The following is a 25,819-nucleotide window of genomic DNA, read 5'->3' as shown; positions in this document are numbered from 1 at the left end:
CCACAGATCTGAGTGGTTTAGAAAATGCAGGATGGTTCATAGACGATCTGGTGGTTAGAACAGTTGTAGAGTACAAACGATTTACTGCATTTGTATCTCTACTTTGAGGACATGAGGCAGATTATTGTAAATGGTAAACAGGAATCCATTTTGGTACAGAGTGCGATGGATAATAGCTCATACATTCAAGGAGCTCTAGAGGAGAATATGATCACAATCAGCAAGATAATGTGGAAAATGCCTCACATCAGTGTATCAGATACGGAGCGTTTGAAGCTTTTAGAAGTTCTGAATTCCAATACATATCTATCACCAACATTCCACTCCTGAGAGGTTTTCGAGTACCCAGTACTACCAACTGAAAGCAGACAAGCATGAACTATTAAACCCTATTTGCAGCTAGACTCCTACATTCATCATAATTGCATTTCAGACTGATAGAAGAGGGAATATAGCAAATGATTCCCCTGTAGTTTACAACTGCCAGTTAACTAATGTCAAAGTCTATATGAATTCAGAATTCTACCCCAATGACAATTTACACCTGCAGTGGATGACAATGTACAAAGTCTAGCATATGACATGTATATGAGGTTTCATGCTTCTTACTATGAAAGTGCTGAAGAAGAAGGAGGGTGTCTACTCAGTCCAAGGAAATTCAAGGAGCTATCACCGATCATTGTAATACATTGCTCAAAAGAGAATGAGATAATTAAGCCTGGAGCTATAGATGTACAAATTGAATTTAAATCTTCAGCAAATTTCCCAGAACACACTGCAGCATATGTTCAAGTTCTACATGATAGTGTGATTAACTACTGCCTGCTCACCAGTGTTCTGCAGTGACCTGTATAAACGAAAAGATGCTGTGTCATACCCAGAGCATTCCACAATGTTATCTGAAAGTGTAAACACCATTGCAGAGGCTCAGGGTTTCTATGATGGTGAGTGTAGGCAGATCATATTTAAAGATGTTGCAGTTGTAACATACACAGAAGTTGCTGGAATAATAGAGACATTCTCAGCAACCACTGTATTTACTGAGGTCTTTCAAGGATGTGAAGTGCGCTAAAACATGGAAGAATGCAAAGCGGTTAACACATTTCGACCATGGGATTCACTGGGACGATCCTGGCATGTCCTATAAAGATACTGTGAAGTCGCTTCGATTATTCGATCACATGGACACCATCATCTATGTGAAGGGGAAGGAGAAGATCTCATGGATGTGTCGAATCTTCAAGTTTACTACTATTCAAAATGGGTTTCCTGCTATCCATCGATGCAAGAAGAAGATGAGTGAAAACAGTGTAGCTGGGTCTGCTTATGAAAATGCAAAATTAGTTTTAAGTTGGATGAAAAATAAATGAATTTTTATCTCATAATATGTGTATGTATTCATAGTTTCCACTTTGACAGTATACAGTTCTGCCCAGATACTATGTCTGTGGTTCTCTTCAAGTGCATGAGGTATAATTTTAGACATGTTTGGTATATGTCTTTGGAAGCACACATGGTCACGTGCCTCCTTCTCCCATGAGCCAATTCATCCTGCACGATAAGTGTAATCCCATGAAACCATTGTGTATACATTTTGTTATCAGTCATCCTAAAATTCACCTCCTTAATAGCACTCATCTTCAGAAAATCTAATTCAGTTGTGTCATGCACATCCCTTACATATACACACAATGCAAAAGGGGATAGTTTTTTTAATAACAACAACAAATACGTACAGTAACGATTTTTTCATTTATTCAGTTCACACAGATACAATTCAGTTCATGAGATACAATACAGTTCTTGAGATACATTTCAGTTCTCAAGGTACAATACAGTTCTTCAGGTACAGTATGGTTCTTGAGGTACAACATAGTTCTTGAGGTACAGTTTGACTCTGATATTCCAATGCAGGGACACTTTTAACTTACATACTACAACAGTGATACTGGTTGAGAATACATTTACAAGTGTTTTTACAAACAGCACTGGATGAGAATGTTTACAATATTTCCAAATATACAAATCTATGCTAAAAACTAACAAGGAGATACTTTTTTTACTTCTACAACTAAAGTCCACAATCCCAGAAGCATAGCTTTTACAATAATTTTGATTTAGTGTGTACACCTAGAAACTAATTTCCACGGCCCAATTACCAAAAATTTTACAAAAATTCTAAGGGACTGTGAGATATATATATATATATATATATATATACACACACACACACACACACACTAAACATACATTTTTTGTGCTTTTTTCCATACATGGTGTGTGCACATGTATATAGTACACATAAATAAATAAATATTTACACCACACACACACACACACATACACACACAACCACTTACATTATGATAAAGGGGTCACACTACTACTCTGTAGACTCGCTCTCTCTCTCAAAAATGGTTCAAATGGCTCTGAGCACTATGGGACTCAACTGCTGAGGTCATTAGTCCCCTAGAACTTAGAACTAGTTAAACCTAACTAACCTAAGGACATCACAAACATCCATGCCCGAGGCAGGATTCGAACCTGCGACCGTAGCGGTCTTGCGGTTCCAGACTGCAGCGCCTTTAACCGCACGGCCACTTCGGCCGGCGCTCTCTCTCTCACTCTTTCTCTCTTTCACTCAATCAGAACTGCTCCCCCATCCCTTCTCTCGCTACAAGTGAGAAGCAAGTAGTGTGAGTATGGGTAAGTTTCAATCCCATCACAAATGACCCTTTTATCAATATGAGGCAACAGGCCGATTTTAGACTGCAGCACAGTCCTCTCGATAGAATACTAGTTTGCCTTACCATATGCACTGCAGACACTGATGTACACGCACTGCAAATAGTCTTCGACAGAGAGGGTGCACGATGCCATCTGATGCACACCCTTAGCCCACCTCTAGGTGGCACCATCCAATGTGCGATTTGCTTACACTTTTTTATCACAGACCTACAAACTCCACAATTTGCTATCCATTCTCCTCGTCTTTTATACGGCTGATAACCTTGTTCTGTGGAAGAATGCCACAACGATTATTGGACATGTATGAGGACACATCGAATTCATCACTGTGGTACCTCATTACTTCATATGGATAACAATTCTTCACCCTGCAGATGAAGCTGTCTGTATCCATATACAGTAATTTAGGATCTGCAAAATGATTTTCGCCAACTCAGAACGAAAGTGGTACATGTGGAGTTTGGATAGGTCTTGGCCGGCCGGAGTGGCTGAGCGGTTCCAGGCGCTTCAGTCCGGAACCGCGTTGCTGCTATTGTTGCAGGTTCGAGTCCTGCCTCGGGCATGCATGTGTGATGTCCTTAGGTTAGTTAGGTTTCAGTAGTTCTAAGTTCTAGGGGACTGAGGATCTCAGAAGTTAAGTCCCATAGTGCTCAGAGCCATTTGAACCATTTTCTGATAGGTCTTGTATGCGTATCCCCACATAAATAGGTTTTGTAAACTCTACTGTAGTGTTCACCATCTCCACAACATCTTAAAAAAATGGCTCTGAGCACTATGGGACTTAACTTCTGAGCTCATCAGTCCCCTATAACTTAGAACTACTTAAACCTAACTAACCTAAGGACATCACACACAGCCATGCCTGAGGCAGGATTTGAACCTGCGAATGTGGCAGTCACGCGGTTCCAGACTGTAGTGCCTAGAACCACTCGGCCACACTGGCCGCCATGACTGAGGAGGATCTATTGGGTCAGGCCAGTGGGAACAGCCTGGCTGTAGCAACAGCTTCAATGCTGATGCTGCTGTAGGCCTGACCCACTAACCTGACAGGTGGTAGCTTATTGTTAAATCCACAGATGCGGTGCTGGGATGACTGTGGCAGACAAGGTGTTGGCTGTGGCCTCTCACATGGCGACTAGCTGTGTTTTTGCCAGTGCAGCATGGTTCACCAGATGCCACTTTGATTAGGTAGGTTTAGCCCCCACTGCTACCTACATCACGCTCTGCTGCAGCTGTGCAGATGTAGCCAGTGTAGAAGAGAGAGAATAACGAAAAAAATTAAGTACAATGTTCCAGACATTGCTTGCTGCTGCTGTAAGAAAAAAAAAGAAAGAATACAGACTGCATTGTTATATAAGTAGAGTTAATAATTACATTTCACGCTCAGGGTCTATAGCATGAACACTTCATTGGCATTATCAGGTATCTCTACCACCCCTTCAGGGAAGCTATCCTCCTCTAAAAGGGCCAGGTCACCCTGCCTTTGCAGCTCTTCATCTAGAGCCATTTCCCTGACCCATTCAGGTTTCTCATCCTTGTCAGGGTTAATATGGTGCCTCCGATCCATCTCACCTACAACAATGACAACAGCAAAAAGATATATATATATATATATATATATATATATATATATATATACACAGATTTGTTAGAGAAAAAGAAAAATATTCTATACTACAGATGCAAATTACAAAAGGCAGAATTATTTTTTCTCACTTACAAAACTGCTCTGCTGTCTCACTGGGTGTTGAAGACTGCTGCTGCAGTTGGTGAACAGCCTCCAGCTGCCTGTCTAGGAGGTCTAATCCCGCTAGAATTGTCGCTGCAACAAGACGAAACATTTAATTACAGAGCTACTACTACACAAATATCTCTTTTTTTCTATACTTATGTGACTGTTGGTGCTGTGTATTTGCTGCTGGAGGCTGTTTGACAGCGTGTGGGTGGTGTATTTTTTCAGCTTCCAGCATTGCCTCCAGCTCAAGCAGCATTTTCACCATGTGAGCTATAACAAGAACAAGCATGAAATAAGAAATAAACCAACGATATGAAAACAGATTACTCTACTACCACCATTAAATTTTTTAATACTCACATAGCAGTTCTAGTTGCAGGCTTTCCAAAGGAGGCTGGACCTCAACAGGGAGAGTTCCCTGTGGCCTAGCGCCCTCTTCCTCCTCCTATCTGCCCCTTGCAATCTAGGATAAAATCCTGGAGTTGCATTGTAAAACAAGGAAACGAAACTGAATTACCGATGAGAATTTTTTAACACACTAAATTTTTTTTCCTGATTTCTACACAATAACCATATATTTACAAACAAACAAAATTATTTACGTATGTGGCAATCCATATTCTTCTTCTTCTTCATCTTCTTCTTCTTCTTCTACAATTCTATGTCGTTTTCTGCCCACACTGATGGTAGTCGATGTTGCTGAACGCTTCATTTTCAACAAACTGACACACACAACTAAGGAGCAACCGCACTGGCCAACTGACACTGGCAAAATGAGACTGGGTGTGGAAGGGGTAGGGCAGGAACCAGTCAGGAAGGGTGGTTGATGGAAAGCCCAGAACAATATTTTCAGGAGCCAATAGGAGTTCATCATCCCCCCCCCCCCCCCCACCTGATGATGAGATGAATGCTGGTCTGAGCACGCAGAACAAATTGATGCTGGTCTGACAGCCACAGATTCCACGCACTTTTGAATGTGGGGTTCTGGAAATACCAACTCGTTCCACCGATCTGTTCTTCATGCTGGATGCACTCATTGATGCAGTTGGAGTGTCCCCCGCTACCAGTCGCCGGTTCACTCCATGGCGAGCTGCAACCGCCGACAGACATGCCACTTCGCGAGTCCTGGGTTACAACCATGCCACATGTAGCAAACTACTTTGATAATGTATTTAACAAAAAATTTTACATGATGTAGGATCATCTCCAAAGTTTTCACATGGTGTAATTGCGCTTATTTATCTTAGTTTCAATGTATAAACAATATTCCTGCATGATGTATTTTCGAATGTATTTGCATTCCTTTTTTTACACACACTATTTCTGTTCCACGTGCATCTGTGAAGACAGTGCAGTATTTGTGTGTGAGTGTATTTGAAACAAATTGTTTAAAGAAACATTTGCAAATATACTGAGAGGTCAAATAATTTACCCAAATTGTTTATGCACACAAATATTTCAGTCCAGTTTCGATCTTTTGCAAATGTACTGAGGCTTCAAACACTTTATATAATTTGTTTATACATGGAAACATTCCATAGAAGTGTCGATCTGTAGTTGTAATTAAAACTGCCTACAGTGCAGGTGTATATTCAATTTGTGAAAGTCATCCCAGCAAATTGTTTGACGATTTATTTATGACACAGCTTGAAGCAAAGTACTGTGCAGCAATCTTTTTGAAAGTTTATTTAAACACACATTCAATTGGATTTAATATCTCCTGAAGCAGCTTGTGTTGGAGGACAAGGGAATGATGTGGTGTTTCCCACAAAAGCGCGCATAAGTGTCTCAGGAAGGAAGTCTGGGAGGTTTCACAAATGTGTCGCAATCTTTTTAGAGTCTGTGTTCAATTGAGGTGGTAAACATCGCAAAACTGAGGCAAACTACTGTGCAGCGATCTTTTTGAAAGTTTATTTAAAGATATATTCAGTTGGATTCAATAACTCCTGAAGCAGCTTGTGCTCAAGGACAAAGGAAGGATGTGATGTTTCCCACAAAAGCGCTTGAAGTGACTCAGTGAGGAAGGCTGGGAGGATTCATAAGTGTGCTGTGATCTTTTTAGAGTCAATGTTCAAGTCTGACGGTATTCCTCGGAATAAAACATATAACTACAATGCAAATTGTTTAAATAAGCTTGCATCATCTGTAAAGCTCTCTTTCTCCTTGTGGAGTGGTACATTTAGTTCTACATCTACATCTACATTTATACTCCGCAAGCCACCCAACGGTGTGTGGCGGAGGGCACTTTACGTGCCACTGTCATTACCTCCCTTTCCTGTTCCAGTCGCGTATGGTTCGCGGGAAGAACGACTGTCTGAAAGCCTACGTGCGCGCTCTAATCTCTCTAATTTTACATTCGTGATCTCCTCAGGAGGTATAAGTAGGGGGAAGCAATATATTCGATACCTCATCCAGAAACGCACCCTCTCGAAACCTGGCGAGCAAGCTACACCGCGACGCAGAGCGCCTCTCTTGCAGAGTCTGCCACTTGAGTTTATTAAACATCTCTGTAACGCTATCACAGTTACCAAATAACCCTGTGACGAAACGCGCCGCTCTTCTTTGGATCTTCTCTATCTCCTCCATCAAACCGATCTGGTACGGATCCCACACTGATGAGCAATACTCAAGTATAGGTCGAACGAGTGTTCCTGTGAGATCTTCAAGATAAGTGTGTGAAAATATTCCGCACATTGCTTAAACACCAGATTTAATAACTCACGAGGCAGTTCGTGTTCAGTGACAAGGGTATCTGTGTGCCACAAAGAATGAATGTGCGCCAGGGATGAGGAAGGCTGTGGGTATTTCCAGCATAACAGGATGTGCTTAGCATGGCCACCATGCAGTTGCTGGTGGCTTGTGTAGAGCGGCCGAGAGCACGGAGATCACACACGGAAGTTTCTCAGGTGTGTTTAACATGATCTGTGACAGTGTAACTATGTGGTTCCTTTCACTATCAGAATAAAAAAAGTACCACAAGTGTTTAACATCGTCTGAATGGTTTAAAACAACAGCATCAATTTCGAGGTGTATTACAATTTCAGAAATAAATAAGAATTATTCTTAAACAAATTGTTTGAACACTGCCTTGTGCATGGAATATTAGCCAACAGTCGTGATATCCTCCCAGTCCAGCAGATAGACACAGACTGAGCGAATTCCCGCCATTTTGGTTTACGTCACAGGAGGGGGAGAGAGGAAAGTCATCAGTGCCCTCTGGTGGTGGTGTTGTGAACTAGGTCAGTTGGCCTCTGGACCTCAAGGTGAACACACTGGATGGAGCTGCTGTCTAGTGCTCAATCAATAGCAACTCAAATAGTTTAAATAAACCATATACCGCACTGCATACAAAATAAAGACATACATCCATCTGATCCTGCAGCACAGCAGAGACAGAGTCCTTTTCCTGTCAATTTCCAAATGGGGGTGGGGAGGAGCGTGGGGTTAGTTTTAACTTCCTGCCATGACATCACTGTGACACTGCCACACCTACTGCCATAATCTTGAATAAATTTGGCAATAATGCAAAGTACGGTGGTGTCCCTGTTGCACTACTACTCACTAGGGTCATGTTGTGCACTGGAAGGGGCAGAAGATTGAATAGAATCGTCATTGCTTGCAGCAAGAACATGGTGATGTGTGTGCTCCAGAGTTGAATCTGTGTTCAGACAAGGGTACTCATCAGTGTCCAAGCTGATTTAACCCTGTTAACAGAAACGGCTTTATGTTTCCCATTAAGTAGGATTTCAATTGTGTTACTTGCACGGCTGAGTACCCTATGCAGAGTGGAGTATGGACAGCTGCCTGCACTGCATCTTGTAGCATAATGAAGTTACAATGTGCCATATCGCTATGCATGAACACTTTCGGCAGTGTGTGAGGATGCAGGGCTTGTGTGTGTACAGTAGTGATGTGTGAGTGGGCATGCTTGACTAGAGCAGGAAGCTCATCCCGAGATGGGAGTCCAGTTTCCTTGATGAACTTTGTAGGTAGCACTAGAAACTCACCACAGAGGATATCAGTGAGAGAGGCATTTCGATTGTCATTATGAGCTGGGCAGTTGACGAGTATGACATACAGCAAGGCCTCTGACCACAAGCCACCTGGCACATGATAGCTGTTTTAAGTGTACAGTGCCAATGTCCAACTAGTCCGCTGCTCTGCAGGTGGTATGCAGTGGTATGGAAACAGTAAACACCACACAAGGTACATAATCTGGCGAAGAGTGGAGAGTCGAACTGGCATCCCTGATTGGTAGTGATGGAAGAAGGACATCCACAGTGTGAAATCCAGGCAGAAGCAAAAGTACACACAACTGAATCAGAAACCATGTCTGAAAGAGGCACGACCTCTGCCTATATTGTTACCTGATCTGTGGCAAAAAGGATATATCTGAACCTCCTGGATGAGAGGAGGCAGCCCACGATGTCGAGGAGCATGGTATGTCGACTTTACCCAGTGAACGTTGAGTATGCTGGCTGACCTTGTTTTGTTGACATGGAATGAATGCATGAACAGTGAAGCAGTAATTACTCTTCATGCTGGATCAAACAAAAAAATTCCATAATGAGGCAGATGTAGCCTTGATGCCTGGGTGTGCAGGGGAAAAGCAGTGGAAAACAAAGGTCAGTGCCGAGTTAAGGTCCAGTAGAAGATTTTGAAGTCCTGCATCGTCCACTTGGAGATGGGCCAGTTCATGCAAGTCCAGTGGAGAAGTGATGGAATTCACTCGTGATAGATAACCCACAACCATGTTATCTGCCACGCATATGCACTGAATGTCAGTGAGCGGTTTATGATATGCAAAAATCGTAACTTCACGCCCTTCAGTGTCATCGCTGATTTACCATAAGACCTTGTAACCTGCGAGTAATTCACAGTGGAAAGCTGACGACTTGCATTGAGAAGCAGTGAGTTTCGTCTAGAGAAACCAAAGGGACTGTTTTGTACCACCAACATGCTGTTGTAGAACTGCACCAATTGAAGTGTTAAGATGGTAATGTTCAAAAGTGCAGTCTTAAGTGCACTGAACACTTCAATCATTTCATCCGATCATCATATCTTCCATGTCTCAGAAGTGTTCTTGCCTGTCAAGGCATCCATCCACAGGACCTGGAAAGAAGCAGTGTGAGGCATATGCCGCCACAAAAAATTACCATTCTGAAGAACAGTAGCAGATCTTGGTAGATCTCTGGTAATGGCAGGTCACTGACAAATGCAATGCGGTCCGACATCAGACAGATTCCCTCAGCACTGACGGTGTGACCAAGAAAGGTAACACTAGTGTGGTGCAATTGTGATCTGTCATCGTTAATCTCCACACTATGGTCAGCGAGTGCTTTAAGGACCTGTGTCAAATGTTGTTCATGCTCCTTGGTAGAGGTGGAGTAAATGAAATGTCCTCAAGATAGATGTAGCAATAAGCCAAGATATATAAAACAGAGCCGGCCAGAGTGGCCGTGCGGTTCTGGGCACTACAGTCTGGAACCGAGCGACCGCTACGGTCGCAGGTTCGAATTCTGCCTCGGGCATGGATGTGTGTGATGTCCTTAGGTTAGTTAGGTTTAATTAGTTCTAAGTTCTAGGCAACTGATGACCTCAGAAGTTAAGTCGCATAGTGCTCCGAGCCATTTGAAGCCATATAAAACAGAGTCAATGAACCTTTCCCAAATCTGATCCACATTTCTCAGGCCATAAGGCATAAAGCAGTATTCAAAGAAGCCAAACAGTGTAATTATTGCTGTTTTGGGGATGTCATCTTCAAACATAGGAATCTGGTATTATGCTTTGTGACAGTCAAGAACACTAAATGCTCAGACCCTGTTAAGTTATTGGACAAAGTCCTGAATGTGTGGGATGAGGTAATTGTCCGTAACAATAAGGGCATTGAGTTTCTGATAGTCACCACACAACCGAAACAAACCATCCTTCTTAAGCACAAGCTGGATATAAGCAGACCAGTTACAGTCTGAAGAGCTTACAATTAGTGATGGGGAGCTTGTGAATGAGTTGTTCAAATGAACGCTTCACTCCAGTGAAGTGTGAACTAACCACTCAATTTCAATGAACTGGTACTTCAAACTCTTCACAGATAACACACTCCACACTTTCTTCAAGTTCACTCACTCTCTTCCCCTCTCCCTCATCCCATTACATCGGCGTTACATCACTCATTCTCCCTTCACTTCAGTCCCCCCTCTACTGCCTGTCGACGAATCGCGCGGCGTTTGTCGGAAACTATAGGTTTGCGAGGGGTTGGGGAGGTGAAGGGCGATGGGAAGGCAGTGTCAGCTGCTTTCTGCAGTGCTGACACCATTACCCGTGACTATTTGTGCAGTTCAGTTATACTTCGCGTCTGCCGGTAGCCTACCGTTAGCAGCGCTTTCAGACAAATTAATATTACAGATACAAACGAAGAGGCTGGCTGCGTGAGCACGCACAGCCAACATGAAAATAAAAGTTTTGTTAATAACACCGAAAGAGGGATTTTACCTGAAATCATACCAATTACTACAGGTGACAGTTTACGTTTTGAATTTGGAGGGCTATATTATTCTCAACAAAATAAAATCTACAGGAAAACTTCTGAATAATTACTTAACGTAGATATATAGACTTTGTGACAGTGGTAAACATACTCACTCTATTTTTGATTAAATTTTAAAAGGAACATGAAATTGGACTGCATTTTGTTGGTAGCCCTAGTTTTTCAGTCCATGAATACAACAAATAATGTTTCACTTGGCTGATAAAGACTTTTTTGGGCGTTTCATGAGAAAATATCGAGCAAGATTAAATGTAATACCTTCTTTATATGTGACAGGCTTCTCTGTTTATCTTTCCTTTGGCCCCTTCGACCACGCTCTATTTAAGTTAGCTCAGACGCTGTAAGAGCGTAAAACGTTGCGTGCACGTTACTACATAGTTGGCCATCTGTTGGTAAAATTATGAAGTACTACGACCCTTTATTGTACGAGCGAGGCGAAGCAAGCGTAGTCACGGCTGAGCGGCGAACTGGGCAACTTCGCCAGGCTTCCGTACTTCATGAATGAACTACTTCATTTGAACGCTTCACGGAAAAGAGTGAAATGAATGAAGTAGTTCACGGGAATCAACGAGTTCGACCCATCTCTACTTACAATGCCCACACCTAAAAGCTCATAAATAACCACTTTAGCATGATGTAATTTTTTGGTGGGGTGAGGCATCATGCTTTGTAAAGCATGGGCATCATCATTATCCTGTGACAAGTATCGTTAGTGACAGTACATAGTTGTGCAGCTTGAATATGCGAGGAAAGAACACAATTATCATCTCGCAAAGAGCTGACACAAGGAGGCAAAACACTTGGAGGAGGGATGGCACTGACCTTAGCTGATGGAAGCAGAGGCTCCAGAGGGGATGTGGCAGTTGCAGGGGTCATTTTGGTGGTATGTGTTGGCTGTGAACCAGCAAAGCGGCTGAGTCTCTGTTGAGCACAGTCCACTTTCTGCAATATGTCATTGGTAAGGTTTGTGAGCTTGGCATTGTGCATGCATACAGCGTTGATCTCGGCGCATTGAGTAGTGAGCTTGAACAATGAGTTAGTAAGGTGAGCAATCAGCGTTGAACACTCGGATAGAGCTAAGAGAAGCTGATCGGATCTCGAGGAAGATGTAGCAGCAGAAGGGCTGAAGGAGCCTGGGATGTGACTTCTTGTCGCATGATGAATCAGTGATGCTGTCTGCAGGTTGAGAGAGAGACCAAAGTGTTTTAGCTAGTCAATACCAGGAACTGGGCTATCGATGTCCGCAATGCCAAATGTCCAATTGAACTGCATCTGCAGCGAGAGCTGGAGCCAGAGTTCCACTGTGGTGCAAACATTGATGTGTGAGCTGTTAGCTGTGCAGAGAGCAAGTTTCACAGGAATTAACTGAGTGAACGCACAAGAGGATGGGATGACACTGGTGTCCTCTCCAGTGTCCATGAGAAAACTCATGTTATTGTACTGTGCCGAGACAAACAGTCATACGCATGTTGTGGCTGCCATATTCAATGACTGTAGTCCAAAATGGCATCATGCAGGAGTGTGGCGAGCCATGGGGCCTAGATCAGTGTATGCATCGAGTTTCTGCAAGCACAGGGAGGGCGACAGTTTCTCGCTGCATTACCAAAAGTGACGAGGAACCAGCAGAGTGGGTATTCTGGGTTTGAAAGAGGTGGGGGGAAAGCAGTTGTCAACTGTGTCATCTGTTGTACTGCACTGTGGTTTGCTTCTCTGCCCAGACAGTGAGTCAGAATGACTCGTCAGTGTGCAGGAATCCGAAGCTGGAAGTGTCTGGCATCCGTTGCTAGGTGGCTGTGAGTTACTTTGCTGTGGCATGTCGGCTCTTGCGTGAACTCTACCAGCCTAGTGCATCAGTGCAGTGTGGGTAATGGTGCTGCTGCTACCAACTTTCGCACCTGCTGGAGCATTTGTTGTTGGAAGTAGTTGCCTGACAATTCTGTACACCTTGTATGCCATTCGAAAGTTGCTGTCCAAAGGCTCGGCGGAGTGGGAGAGGAGTTGCATTTGGAGTTCAGGTGGTAGCTTAACGAGCCATAATGTCCAGAGCGCAAAGTCAGGCATGACTTCAGGTCCTACCTGTTCCCATAGGTGCCTCCACAGCTGCGATTGCGATCTTGTGCTGAGGTGTTCTTTGTGGATTTTGTGATGTACAGCTGCCGGTGGACATGACAGGTGTTCAATGATTCTTGCCCTGCTGTAGCACATTTGAGCTGTGCTGTTGGCCCAATAGTAGGTTGCTGGTAAGATCTGTGTGATCATGTAGGTGACTAACGAAGAAAATAAACCGAGCATCATCATCCAGCATTCCATGCAAGTCTAGAAGGTCGTCCACAAGGGCGAACCAAGTCTTTGGATTTCCCTTTTGTAGTTGAGGCTGCTTGGGAAATCTGACTGTGGGAGCATGTTGCATAGCCAACAGTTAACCTTCCATATGCTGTGGAGGAGGCTGCGTTGTAGATGGCTACACTGGTACCTCCCTGGTGGATGATGCAAAATCTTGATTGATGGTGCCATATTAAGTGAGATGAGAATGTGGTGTGTCGCCCGAGGTTCCACGACGCGGCACGAGCGGATGAGAAAATTACCGGCGCGGGTAGAACGACCGTGGTCGCTGAAGGACGAGGCGGTAAGTCGGAAAGCCAAACGGAACACTGCAACACGAATCAGGTATAATTGTCCATCTGTTGTGAACAAGATGTGTCGAGACAAGAGGTTGTGGTATGAATTCCTGTTTCAACTGTCGTGATCTGGGACGACAAAAGGAACATGGTAGCCGCCATCTGGACTGTAGCTGTAGTATGCGGATCCTGCTGTGGCGCAGACGAGGTTAGATCAATTCTCGTGTAGCAGACGAGGTTAGATTCGTTGTATGAAGGCCGGTATGGCTAGCACATCCATAATCAATTCAAGCTGGTACTTGGAATGTCGACGTTGCCTGTGCTTCGCAGTCAAAGTCCAATATGTAGGAATGAAAAGCAGGGTCCTAAACACTACACCGTGGGCGATCCATTGTTTGTTGGCCAGTAACGAGTAACTGCAACGCGCTTAACGAAACGGATAATTGCGATCGAAAACGTATTCGAGGGCACCACTATGGATTATAGCTCTCTATTCTCGATGGAGATATAGAAGACACTACTTTAGATACAGAATTCACTTTATAGACGAAGAAACACAACATGTAAACATGAGCACACGTGAAAGTTAATACACGACGGTAGAGACTAAAGTCAAAGATCATACCTCGTCACTGGCGTAGTCTGATTATCGATAGTCGCCAAAGTGGATTCCATTGCAAATTTTATGGAAATCTCTTCTTCAAAGCAGAAATGGTAACTCATGGTCCCATTAGCTCGTCTTTATTTTCATTAGAGGCTAAATGTAATTGCTATTAATGAACTGCAATTATTCTATTCAACTAATAGGAGGAAATTCTTCACAATGTGTGGCGTATAGATACAATCACGTTCAAAACTTCCTGTGGAAACAAATATTATATGCTCTCTCCCTAGTTCGATCGGGTAACGCTTCCTAGTCGATGTAGATGTCCAATATTCGGCACTTATTCTTAGCATTACAATCCAAAAGCTTCTCGTCTATACTGCTTATCGAGCTTATTTTACGTACACGCATGATTATATCGGTACCAAATATGAAAACGTTCACTCGCAAGCAAAAGGCGCTTAACAGCCATTGGACAATAAAGATAGTAATATATAGGCCAATTCGGATCGAACTAACGAAAAACTTACTTAAATAATAATAACAGTAATAATAATAATAGTAATAATAATAGTGAAACGCAGACATTTTAATACCTTCTGTTTCCCGGTTTTCGATGCTTAGGAGAGTAATGTTGTTTGACGAAAGTCTATAATTTTACCAAGGTACAAATAGCCGTCAAGCACTCGGACAGTGATGAATGAAATGAATCAGATGTTAGTCATTTTAGTCAGTTAGCACAAAGACCATTTCTTACTTCTTGCTTCGAAAAAAACGCGTCAGCGTGTACACTTCGCAGTAATCTGTGCAAAGGAGCATCTGCGATGTTTGGAAAAGAAAAATAAAACAAAATTGTTGCGACCGCACGTTTTGGATTTTGACGCTTATAGTGATGAGAGATAATATAGATGTCATAAAAAATGCCGTAGAAGCTAGAAACTTGCATGAGGACATAAGGTTAACAAAGCTTTGTTTGGTGAGAAAGCTGTAGTCGTGATAAGATGGTATTTGCGACGTTAGGTACGATGCAGTGTCAAATATAATGCGTTATTGACACGCAAAATTTTCCAATAGTTTCTGTAGGTAATGTAGCGTGAACAGACAGTGATATGGAGATCATCTTCCTCAATACTGAGATCATGAATGTTACTGAATCAGTTGGTTATGTAAAACTATTTCGAAATAATGTACTGTTTCGGTGTATTTAGCATCATATAATGGTGTCCTCAAAAGAATATAAGTGAGACAGTTTTATGAAGATAAAGTTTTGGTACTTTTAGGTGACGTTGGCCAAGTCCGTGTGCTACAATATGCCGTTATTCAATGTTTTACAAGAGACGCTGGACATCTCTTCAACAGAATGAAGGTAACCTTCCTCAGTATTAAGTTTAGTCAGTATAGTTTTGCAAAAGTGCCACCTACCTTTTTTATAAATGTAATACTAATTTTAATAAATCTAGAAATGTTTTATAGTCGATTTCACTTTATACAACGCATTCAGACAGGAGTCTAATTATAGTGGACAAAAAATAGTTTGGACTGAAGTGAATTTACAATGCAAGCTTAAGTACCAAAATATACAGATACACAGAATGAATAAATACCGGTATGCTTTTATGAAGAAGAAACCATCTCATCATTTGCCAGAAATGATTTAGAAAAACCACAAAAAATCTGGTTCAGGGTGTTTTGAGAGGGCAAATTTAGTTCTCCCAAATATGAAGTCGATTTCTTGACTGTTGCTGTAGTTATATAATGTTCTTAGATCTACACTCGGTTTGACCCAAATAACTTACATTATAATAGGCTACATAGTTTTGCCCTTCCTCATTGTGCATGCTGAGGACAACTGGTGACTTTTGGTTTACAAACCTGTTGCTATGTCGCATTCACTAACTCCAGTCTGTTCAAAAAACTGCCTCAAGCTCCCTAAAGAAACAACTATGCCACATACATGCTGTCATGTTATCCCCTGATACCACCTAAAAATGGAGTTAGCATACACTCATCATACTGAGATGTTGAGCTGAGGAGAATGACAGGACATTACTGCCATGCATTATAGACCTTTCCATGTGATTCTCTCGTAGAAACATTACATTGTGATCATGTTTTGTTATGAAACAGGGTGCTGGAGTTATGCTCATTCATTATCAACCACTAGTAAGAGTCCTGTAAGAAATCTTTAATTTGTAATATTCAGTACGTATGAAGAAAATTCTATCTGGCATGTTTTCAGACAGATGAGTTTTAGTAATCTGTGTCATCTCCTAGACAATTTATCATACAATTTTATTCCATCATTTAAAATGCTGTTTTAAGGTCTTTTTCTTGCTCTCTTTGGTAAGTGAAAGTCCAAACAGGTTCTTGTTCGTTGATTAAGTATAGAACTGTTAGTGAAATAGGCTACCTTGTAACATTATTCCTGATCTATACACTTGAGGTGTACTCACTTTATAGAGTAAGGATAAGAGGAGTTTTTTCTTTTTTTTTAAAAAAATAGGTATTCACAATGAGCAGTTTAAAAATGGTGTTCATATTATGTACCTTTGATCCCCAAAAAAAGACATTGGCTGGTACAAACTACTAATAGACCCCATAGAGCATAACAGGCTGACGACTTACTTTTTGACAGCATCTTTGTGTGTTCAGTCCATGTTAAATGACAATCAACATTCATCCCTAAAAACTTTGTGCTCATTTCAGGATCTATAGATTGATCAGCTATGCTTAATACAGCAAAGTTTTTTTTCCCCTCTCTTTATGCAGAAGTGCATACTGTTGATTACTTTATGTTCACTGTTAATTTTTGAAATAGTGTTCAGTTATCTGAATGTGTACATCTGGTACTCCTCTCCCTAGTGCTTGCAGTACAGTATAAGTGGGAAAATGTCCATAATACATTCTTTCAACATTTCTGTATCCACCATACAGGACATTTTATTCATTAAGAATATATTTGTATTTAATGCTGAACAGACCTTATCAGTGTGGTTTTCCCATGTCAAAACTGTGTCCACTTCTATTATAGTTCACTTTTTCTAGGTCCACATTTCTGATTCTCTCTATAACATCCTCAAGTTGAGAATTCCCTTTGTTTCAAGTTTTGTGTGTTGTTTTCTTACTGTACAGGCCTATCAATAGGTTATTTTCTCTAAAATATCTTTTTGCCATTTGCATGTCTTCACTGGCTGCCTTTTGCAAATTCTTTACTGAGTCAGTACATAGTATTAAAGTTGTGTTGGCATAAGTGATCACCTTTTCATGTACTGCAATGGACATCTGTTTTACATACAAGGTAGAGAGCAGAAGTCCTTTGCTAAATCCTGAGCTACTCCATATTTAATATCCAGAAAATTAGACAGTTCTCTTAGTACTTCTGCAGTTAAAATTTTATTTCAACACAGGTGCCTGTGTTCATCATAGTTTTTTTTAATATCAGCTGCTTTTCCTCTTATACCATAGCAGTGTAGTTTTTAAATCATCCAGGGCCTCAGTTATGTTTGTTATGAACTCTGGCACTTCAGTCTGTGTGAACCTCCCCTTTCTGAAGACATGTTGTGTTTCGTATAAGATTTTTGTATTCTCAGTGATAGTTTGTTATTGTGTCTTTATTATTTTACACTATTTTAGAGAGAACAGTTATGATAGTTATGGGTCTGTAGTTTCCTCGATCTCCTTTATATCCTTCTATTACAGACAGGCTCAATGTTGCTCCTTTTTAAGCAATTTGGGAATATTCCTTCCTTCATTACTAAATTTATCAAAAATATCAAGGGCTTTGCGAGATACCTAGTGCAGTGTTACGACATTTTTGTTGATATGTCGTCCAAACCTGCTTTATTTCTATTTTTTAGTGCTCTAATATATGTGAAACTTCCAATTTGTCTGTAAGAAGTAGATATAAACTGTCAGCCACCCATTTGGTTCTTCCAATGCTCTGTGCTAATTCTATGCTTTGTTTTAGAAGTATGAGGGTTGGAACTTAAATAGTGGCAACTATTTATTCACAACCAATACAAAAGAGTTACATGTTTTCACCTGTTATTGTCCTTCAAAGTAGTCACCAGCATTGTGTAGAACCCATTGCCAGTTATGTGGGAGGTGTAGTATACCGTTAGCAGAGCCGGTTCTGTTGATGGTGTGACTGGAGCGGTCTACTGCCTGTCAAATCTCTGGAACAGTTCTGAAGTGAATGCCACGAAGTGGTTACTCTATCTTTGGAATCAAATCAAAGTCACAAGGACTTAAGTCCGGGGAGTATGGTGGATGGTACAGTGCTTCCCAGTCCCATCAACCGAACAGAGCAGCCACAGCTTGCACTGTATGCACCTGCACATTGTCGTGTAAAATGATGGGTTGTTTGCGCAGAAAGTGTCACCGCCTCTTTCGAAAAGCTGGTCGCAGGTGATGCTCCAAAAATGAACAGCAGTACGACTGAAGTCCTTGTATCTTTGATTTGATTCTGAAGATGAAGGAACCACATCGTGGCATTCACTTCAGAACTGTTCCAGAGATTCGACTAGCAGTAGACCGCTCCATTCGCACCACCAACAGAACAGACTGTGCTAATGGTATACTACGCCTTCCACATCGCTGGCTACGGGTTCTGCACAGTGCTGTTGACTGCTTTGAAGGACAGTAACAGGTGCAAACATGTAACTCTTTTGTATCGGTTGTGAATAAATAGTTGCCACTATTTATGTTCCAACCCTCGTATATCCGTCATAGGTATACAGTGCTGATTGAAAGTATTACACACTTGTGGATCTGTTACTCATGTCTCCTCCCCTGTCGATATAACTGTTTTAGAGTTGTTAGAAGTAGTTTTTATTTTTAATTTTGGTGGCTAACCTTTCCTTCTCTTACCTTACTAGCATATGAATTCTTCTTGCACCTTTAAGCTTCATAACCAACTTGTCCTTTATTATTCTGGTAATTTTCATATAGCACAGTCAGTTCATATCTTGCTCTTTAATTTCCATAGTGGTCAGTTTCTTCATTCATTATGAAAATAATGAATACTTCAGTGATTTTTTTATGATATTGAACTTTTTAATGCAGTGTTCTTAAATATGACTTTTGTTTTAAGTGCATTACTTTATTGTGTTTCTTTTCTACCTCTGAATACCAAAAATTTTTGTCCTTTTGTGTGGGTTTGCTATGCTATTTCTGATACTGATGATTATTATGCTGTTTCTTCATTTTCCACTGTTGCTTCTGATGCTTCACATGCTGGTGATTATGTAACTTCTTCCTCATGAGATGCAGCCAGAGATGCTTCTTTCTTATACACTGCAAATGCATCCTTGTTTTCTTTTGGAATTAGCGTCGAATCTGTTGCAAGTTTCATTGATGTCTACTTCTTCAGTTGTTTTATCACTGGGGAATTTCTTTTGCCAGCATTTTCTTGCCTTCATGGTTTCTGTGCATGCCCTCTGACAGAACTGGTTGCTTCAGTGAAAGTTGTATGTACAAAACTGATCCAAATTATCCTCAATTTTCATTTTGTTCCAACAGTTTCTCTGTTTATACAAGAGTTTTCAATTAAGTCACACCTGGGAAGGGGGGGGGGGGAGATATATAAAAGAGAGAAAAAAAGGAAAATTTTGCAAGCCAATTTTTTTCTGAAAATTCTTTCAGTGTTCTTACTGCAAGGCTACTTTCATTTTTATTCACATCATTTCCTTCTCTGATTATGAAACAGTTATAAAGTGCTTTTCGCTGCAGTTTCACAGCTTTTTAGCCCTGCTCATATTGTAGCTCCAGGTTTTGCAATTCCATTCACTTTATACTTTGTCTGGATATTAGACATGATGGTGGTTAGAAGTTGTTTGTGCAAAGTTTCTACACCTCTGTCCTGGAGAATTTTTGATGCTATATTGTATGCCACTGGCAGAAGTAACACACCTTTGTATTTGCTGACATTTTGTTTGTCTCCCTTTTTATGTGGTGAGTGAGTTAATGCTATATTCCACTCTTTTGGAATCATTTCAGTTTTCCAGATGTGCTCAAAAAGCGTATGTAGACATTTATAATCTATGGTTCTGACAGTTTCAACAGTTTTGCTGTAAAGGAGCCTTCACCACTTACTTTGTTTTTCATAAATTTCTTGCTCTGTTGGTGGGTAATCATCCTCCAAATTTTTGTGGTGTTACTAGAAAGTCCAGTTTAACTGTTAGAACTAGATAGTTTAAGGGCATAGCATATTGAATAACACTTTTTTAGGGTACGATAAATCAATCTTGGTTTTCCTTCTTTGTGTTTAGTTTTTGTTGTTACCAGACTTCTTTCATCTGTAGAGAGTGTCATTCCTTTTGTAACTGGGTCCATTTTTTTTTCCTTTTGCAGACCTCTTTCGTTCCTGAAATCCTGCTTTTCGTGTTGCTTCTTTAAAAGATATTTTGTTACCTATTATATCCATTAGACTTCCTGAGTTTTTCATATCTTTGTCAGTTTCAGTAAACTATATGGGCTTACTTTTGTAGCTGTTTAGTAAGTTGAAAATCTGCCTTGGTTAGTCTGGTTTTGTCGATTCAGTATATGTGGCTATAAAACTGCAGTTGTCTTTTCCTCGTAACAGTTAGCTTTCCCATTTCCAAATAGAACTCTCTATTTGATCTTAATTTGTGTTCAACATTACTACTACTTCCAGGTCTCAGTATTTTCCTTAGAACTTAAACTTTTCCCAGTTTTTGAAGATCCTCAAATCTTATTATTTAATCCTGTGCTGCCATTATGATCTTTGAAACAAATACTTGGTGCCTGATACCAATTAAGTACATGTTCAAAAGTTTGGTAAAAATTTCTAGTATTATTGTTGGCAAAATTTTCTTGTATCTCCATAAAATGAGAATTTTTGAAGGTTCTTTTGATTTTCTGTATTATGTTTGACATTTATTTTCTTTGTTATCTGAGTTGTTCTAAATGTTCTCTATTTGACCCTCTCTATTTTTGAGCTCTTTGTTCTGGTGCTTCTTCACACTCTTCATTCCACCTTGTGGTCTATTTATTCTTGGCAAATTATAAAGATTTCTGTTCTGCTACAGTAATTTTTACATGGAGTTCATGCCACTCAACCTTTTTTTTGTCTAGATTTCTTTGCTTACATTTTTTTGTCTTTCTATTGTAATATTAATTTTAATGGATTCCTATCTGATTACTTTCTTGGTTGTGTTTTTTGTTTTATGTTGAAGAAATCATATTACAATCTTAGATAGATAATGATCTGAATCAAATTACTGACTTCTGATTACTTCAACAGTTATAATTTTCTTGATATCCCACTTAGACATGGGCACACGATACTAGATTTAGATTTGGAGATATCCAAGTTTTGGCTTTTCTTGATAGTTTGTGAAAATTGTGGACATCAGTTTTAACTGTAACATTTTGCGTATATTGATCAGTTTTTCTCCATTTCTGTTTGTTCTTAAGTGCACTGGATATTCACCTGCAGTATTCTTAAATTTCTTTTCCATCTCAACTTTCATATTGAAGTTGCTGAGGAGTGTTTTGATGTTGTTTTTATGTATGTTGCAGATGAAATAGGACTGGAATTAATAGATTTATAGATTTGTTTTGTGCTTTCAAATTCCTTTATTGAGGCACTTCACTGAAATACATTTCAAATAGCACCATTGTGGCAGAGGCAGCCAATCATCTCCCTCGTGTGTGTGCATGTGCGCATGACATTCCCCAATGCTGGTAGAGCATGGCTTGGTCAAGCAGTGGTGTAACACCACTGGTTCTATCAGTGATGTCCTCTGGGCTTGGCGGCTAAGGCAGTGGCAGTTGAGGCATGGCTGATGTCTCCAGTGCCATGGCAGCCATGACCCACTGTAGGAATGCTATGGCTGGTGCACTGTGTCCCAGGGTTGACGGGCCCCATGGTGGCTTCTTTGTCTTGCCTATCAGAGCAGCCTGCTCTGACACGAGGCCAAACTGCGGACCCCATACAGCATTCTGATGGTACCCCAAATGTCTCAGCCCTGTTGTGGTAGTGCTGCAATACTAACACAAGAATATTGCAGCACGAAAGTGGTTCAGTATTTTTATGCTCATGGGCTGGGCTTGGTTGGACTTTGCTACACCTTGCGGCATGCGTACTAAACACTTGTGTGGTTGCTGGTGTGGAAAGGCTTCTGCCTACTTCTTCTTAGGTGTTGCTGTGTCAACTATTTCTGCACCTTTCCAGGGTGGCTTGCCTCGTACTGCACAATGACTTTGCTGTGTTTTGTAAGACACATCTGTATCTGCCTGAAGCAGGCTTGGCTTAATCCACTTCCTACTTTGTGTGTATGATTGAATATGGTCATTGCTCTATGTTGCGCTCTCTCTTAACAAGACTTGGCCTCTCGTGTTGCCTTAACTAAACTGTTCTCACACTAGAATGACAAATCCTGATGGCTAGCCCAATTGGCTGTGTTCCACTTTTCAGGATTACTTGTACCAATAAGTTCCCTTAAACACTTCTTATCCTAGGCCCCTTAGTTTTCTGCTCAATTCAGTTTATAGCTGCAGCTTGTCCTCTGCTGTCTCTGAGGCTATGGGAATCTAATGGACTGGAATTTGAACAGTGACTGGGTGTGGACTTTGTCTTGTGTTTTGCTTTTTGTACATTGTGTTTTGCTTTTTGTACATTGTTTTTTGCTTTTTGTACATTGTGTTTTGCTTTTTGTACATGTAAACATGGACTACAGTTAGCGGAGTATCTCTGCAGTAGTTGGTATGACAATGATCAATGTTGTTTCCCTCCAGTACTGACACTCTCCGTACAGACTCACATACTTCATCAATGTGTCCAGAAAGATTTCCCTCTCCTGCTCGCTAACGAGTTTCTGTAGAGTGCATTAGCTAGGGTCCCAAAGTCTGGTTTAACATAGTCAGATTCACAGGGAGGAGCACTTCTATGTGTCCCTCAGGCCAATACAATCCAGGCTGTGAAATTCTTAAAAGGGTTACCCCCTAACTGTGGCAGGTAGGTGGAAAGCAGAGCCAATTATTTAACATGAAATCCCATTTACCAATAATCCACTCCCATCTAACTCTAACATTTTTGATGTCATGAGTTTCCCCTGCTCGAAACTACTGGCGGCGGCTGCTGCTGCTGCTGCTGCTGCTGCTACTACTACTACTACTACTACTACTACTACTACTACTACTACTACATCGAAGGTTGAGTACAACCAGTATGCTGTAAGTTCAACTCAGGCCTAATCACTTCCTTCTTGCATTCTGTCTCTGCTTTCTGACCCATTAGTAACTTCACTGCACAGGACTTCTGACCCTTTCTCACTACTCTGTTTGGAAAAACCGTAATCACAACCCTGTAACACTTTCATAACTCCGTATCTTCCATTTTTACATATTTACTCTTGTTTTCTGCATCTAGTAACAACCGTTGTAACTTTACCTGACAAACTTCTTTAACGTACCCCACTTAACAGGATATAATTGGATACATATAATTGCTAGACTGGAAAGGAAACTGAAATGCACAACCTTGCCCCATCTGGCCTTGCTTCTTTGTGCCTAACTTAAAATCAAAGGGTAAATTTTTATGATTAGATTCTAAGACCAACCATAGTTCTGGTGGTTGCTCGTTCTGCACTTCCTGTAGTAGCCCTTCCAGGTACTGTTCCAGTGATGACAAGTTCACTCCTAGCTGGCCCCATACAGCTTGCTGCATAGCTTCTCGTAGCTCTGCTACCTCTCCTGGCACTTCCCACATTCTGGCCTCCAAGGGCTGTAACAGTTTTGTTACCACTACTTCCATGATTCTTCAGCAGTTTCGGCATAGCTCACCAGTTCTTGAGTCAGCTAGCACATCCTTCACCAAACTTGCAATTTACATGGTGTGCCACTCACGTGCTGCCTTGTTTCCTTTCACCAGTTGTTTTATTACTTCTGTGTGTCATTCAATCTCCTGATTTCCTCCTCATCAGCTCTCCCAAACACAGTTTTGATAAGTCGGCTTCCCACATTGATCCAAACTCTCCTTGTCCTTGTATGCGATACAATCCTGAGGACCTTAGCCATCTCGTCCCTCAACTTCCATAAGACCTGTGTAATCTCATACTCTGCCTCCTGTCAAAAACGATTGAAGGATTCTTCTAGCTGGCTCACCTCATTTGTATCTCCATATGTTAAACACCATCTGTATCACAGAGCAATGATTGGTGATAATCACGGCCTTTTGCTAAATTAACAGCACTCCTCCTTTCAGGTGCTGGTTCCACAATGTTTCCACCCTAATGATGACCAGTAGTCCGGTTATGACTCACATCATCTTGTCTCCTGGCGTATCTCACCTGAGGCCGGGACTACCTATTACCCTTTCCTCTCTATAAAGTTCTCTGGGGCCCCACAGCAGCTAATTTCACTTAAGCTACAACTATATCTAACATTTAAAAAATAACTTAGTCTTATCTCCTAGGTCTTAACCCATATGGACTTCCTATTGTTGCTTTAAATACAACCTCTTGCTGCTCCTCTGCACCTCCGCACCTCCTTTTCCAGTTTCCCTTTCCATCTGTCCCTCCAGTTCATGGGTTAACCTCTGGGCTCCCTCAAAAAGGTTTCAAACTCCTATGTACACAATTGTTTTTCTCGTCAGCAACTGAATCTTGCTATTCACTGGACACTTATTTGCCTTGACTTGAAATGGCCCTTGACATTTCATAAGAAAATTCTTTGTCTTCCCTTTTGGAGTGTATGAAATTAATTACATCACTGATTGGCCAACCTTGTGTTGTGGTATTCTTGCTTACGGCTCAGTACTTCCTCTTGCTTTTCCAGTGCCCATGTATTTGTCATGCGTACACTTTCCAAATTTCTCTTGGGACCCTTTCAAATTCCTTAACCGAATCTCCTGTCTTCCCCTTCTTGGTTTTCAACATGTCAAAATGGCATTTTATGATCATGTACCATCTCATATGGCGGCAGTCGTGTGTGTGTGTGTGTGTGTGTGTGTGTGTGTGTGTGTGTGTGTGAGTGAGAGAGAGAGCTGTTTTGAGTTGTATGTGGAGACCGCATACCTTAAATAGACATCCCAATTGGTATGGTGCACATCTACATAATATCCTAGCATCTTTCCTATGCTTCTGTGCACCCTTTCGGTTCTCCCATTAACTTGAGTGTCAGAGGACTCATCCTCAGTTTCTTCACACATAACAGCTTACACAGTTCCTTGAACTAATCCAACATAATGTTGGTTCCCTAGTCTGTTGTTATCATTTCAGGTACCCTGAACTTCAGTATCCAATTGTTTACCTGCAGTTCTGCCACTGTTGCTACCTCTTGGTTTGGTGTTGAGACCATTGCCACATATCTTGAAAACTGACCTGTAATTGTAAGTACCTGTTTATTCCCTACAGGTATTTTCATAAAAAAACCTAAAACATCAATCCAAAGAAATTCAAACCATGCTAATGCTTCAGGTAGTCTCTGCAATGGTACTCTTGTTCGACACAAATCTGCTCTATGTGCACACTGTATACAATTCTGCACATGCTGGTTCATGTCCATCTTCCTATCCTTCCACCAATACCTCTATGCTACTCTCC

The 25,819-nt window shown here is 41.2% G+C and overlaps 1 protein-coding gene and 1 long non-coding RNA gene across 7 annotated transcripts in view; one reads left to right on the top strand and one right to left on the bottom strand.

Moving 5' to 3' along the window:
* Positions 1-1,733: 1,733 nt before the first annotated feature.
* Positions 1,734-14,232, bottom strand: LOC126470379 (uncharacterized). 3 transcript variants are annotated; one of them, XR_007586171.1, is made up of 4 exons: positions 13,107-14,232; positions 4,844-5,608; positions 4,469-4,753; positions 1,734-4,320 (listed from the first exon to the last, which is right to left on the bottom strand). It is a non-coding gene; the product is annotated as an uncharacterized LOC126470379 (long non-coding RNA). The 3 variants fall into 3 exon arrangements; XR_007586172.1 differs by lacking the exon at positions 13,107-14,232 and having other exon boundaries at positions 1,734-3,980; positions 4,123-4,320; positions 4,844-6,450; XR_007586170.1 differs by lacking the exon at positions 13,107-14,232 and having other exon boundaries at positions 4,844-6,450.
* Positions 14,233-14,308: 76 nt separating this feature from the next.
* LOC126470377 (DNA fragmentation factor subunit beta) overlaps positions 14,309-25,819 on the top strand; it is a 154,171-nt gene continuing 142,660 nt past the window's right edge. Inside the window, exons 1-2 of one of the 4 annotated variants that reach the window (XM_050098207.1) lie at positions 14,309-14,362; positions 15,533-15,618. In XM_050098207.1, coding sequence (XP_049954164.1) covers positions 15,613-15,618 — 6 coding nt within the window. In that variant the 5' untranslated portion in view covers positions 14,309-14,362; positions 15,533-15,612. Of the gene's footprint in view, positions 14,363-14,532; positions 14,552-14,940; positions 15,336-15,532; positions 15,619-25,819 lie in introns of those variants that run through there. The other 3 variants (XM_050098208.1, XM_050098204.1, XM_050098206.1) reach the window with 3 other exon arrangements.

The sequence above is a fragment of the Schistocerca serialis genome, chromosome 3, assembly GCF_023864345.2.
Source record: "Schistocerca serialis cubense isolate TAMUIC-IGC-003099 chromosome 3, iqSchSeri2.2, whole genome shotgun sequence".
Classification (NCBI taxonomy): Eukaryota; Metazoa; Arthropoda; class Insecta; order Orthoptera; family Acrididae; genus Schistocerca; species Schistocerca serialis.
This window is presented reverse-complemented; position numbering and strand designations above follow the sequence as displayed.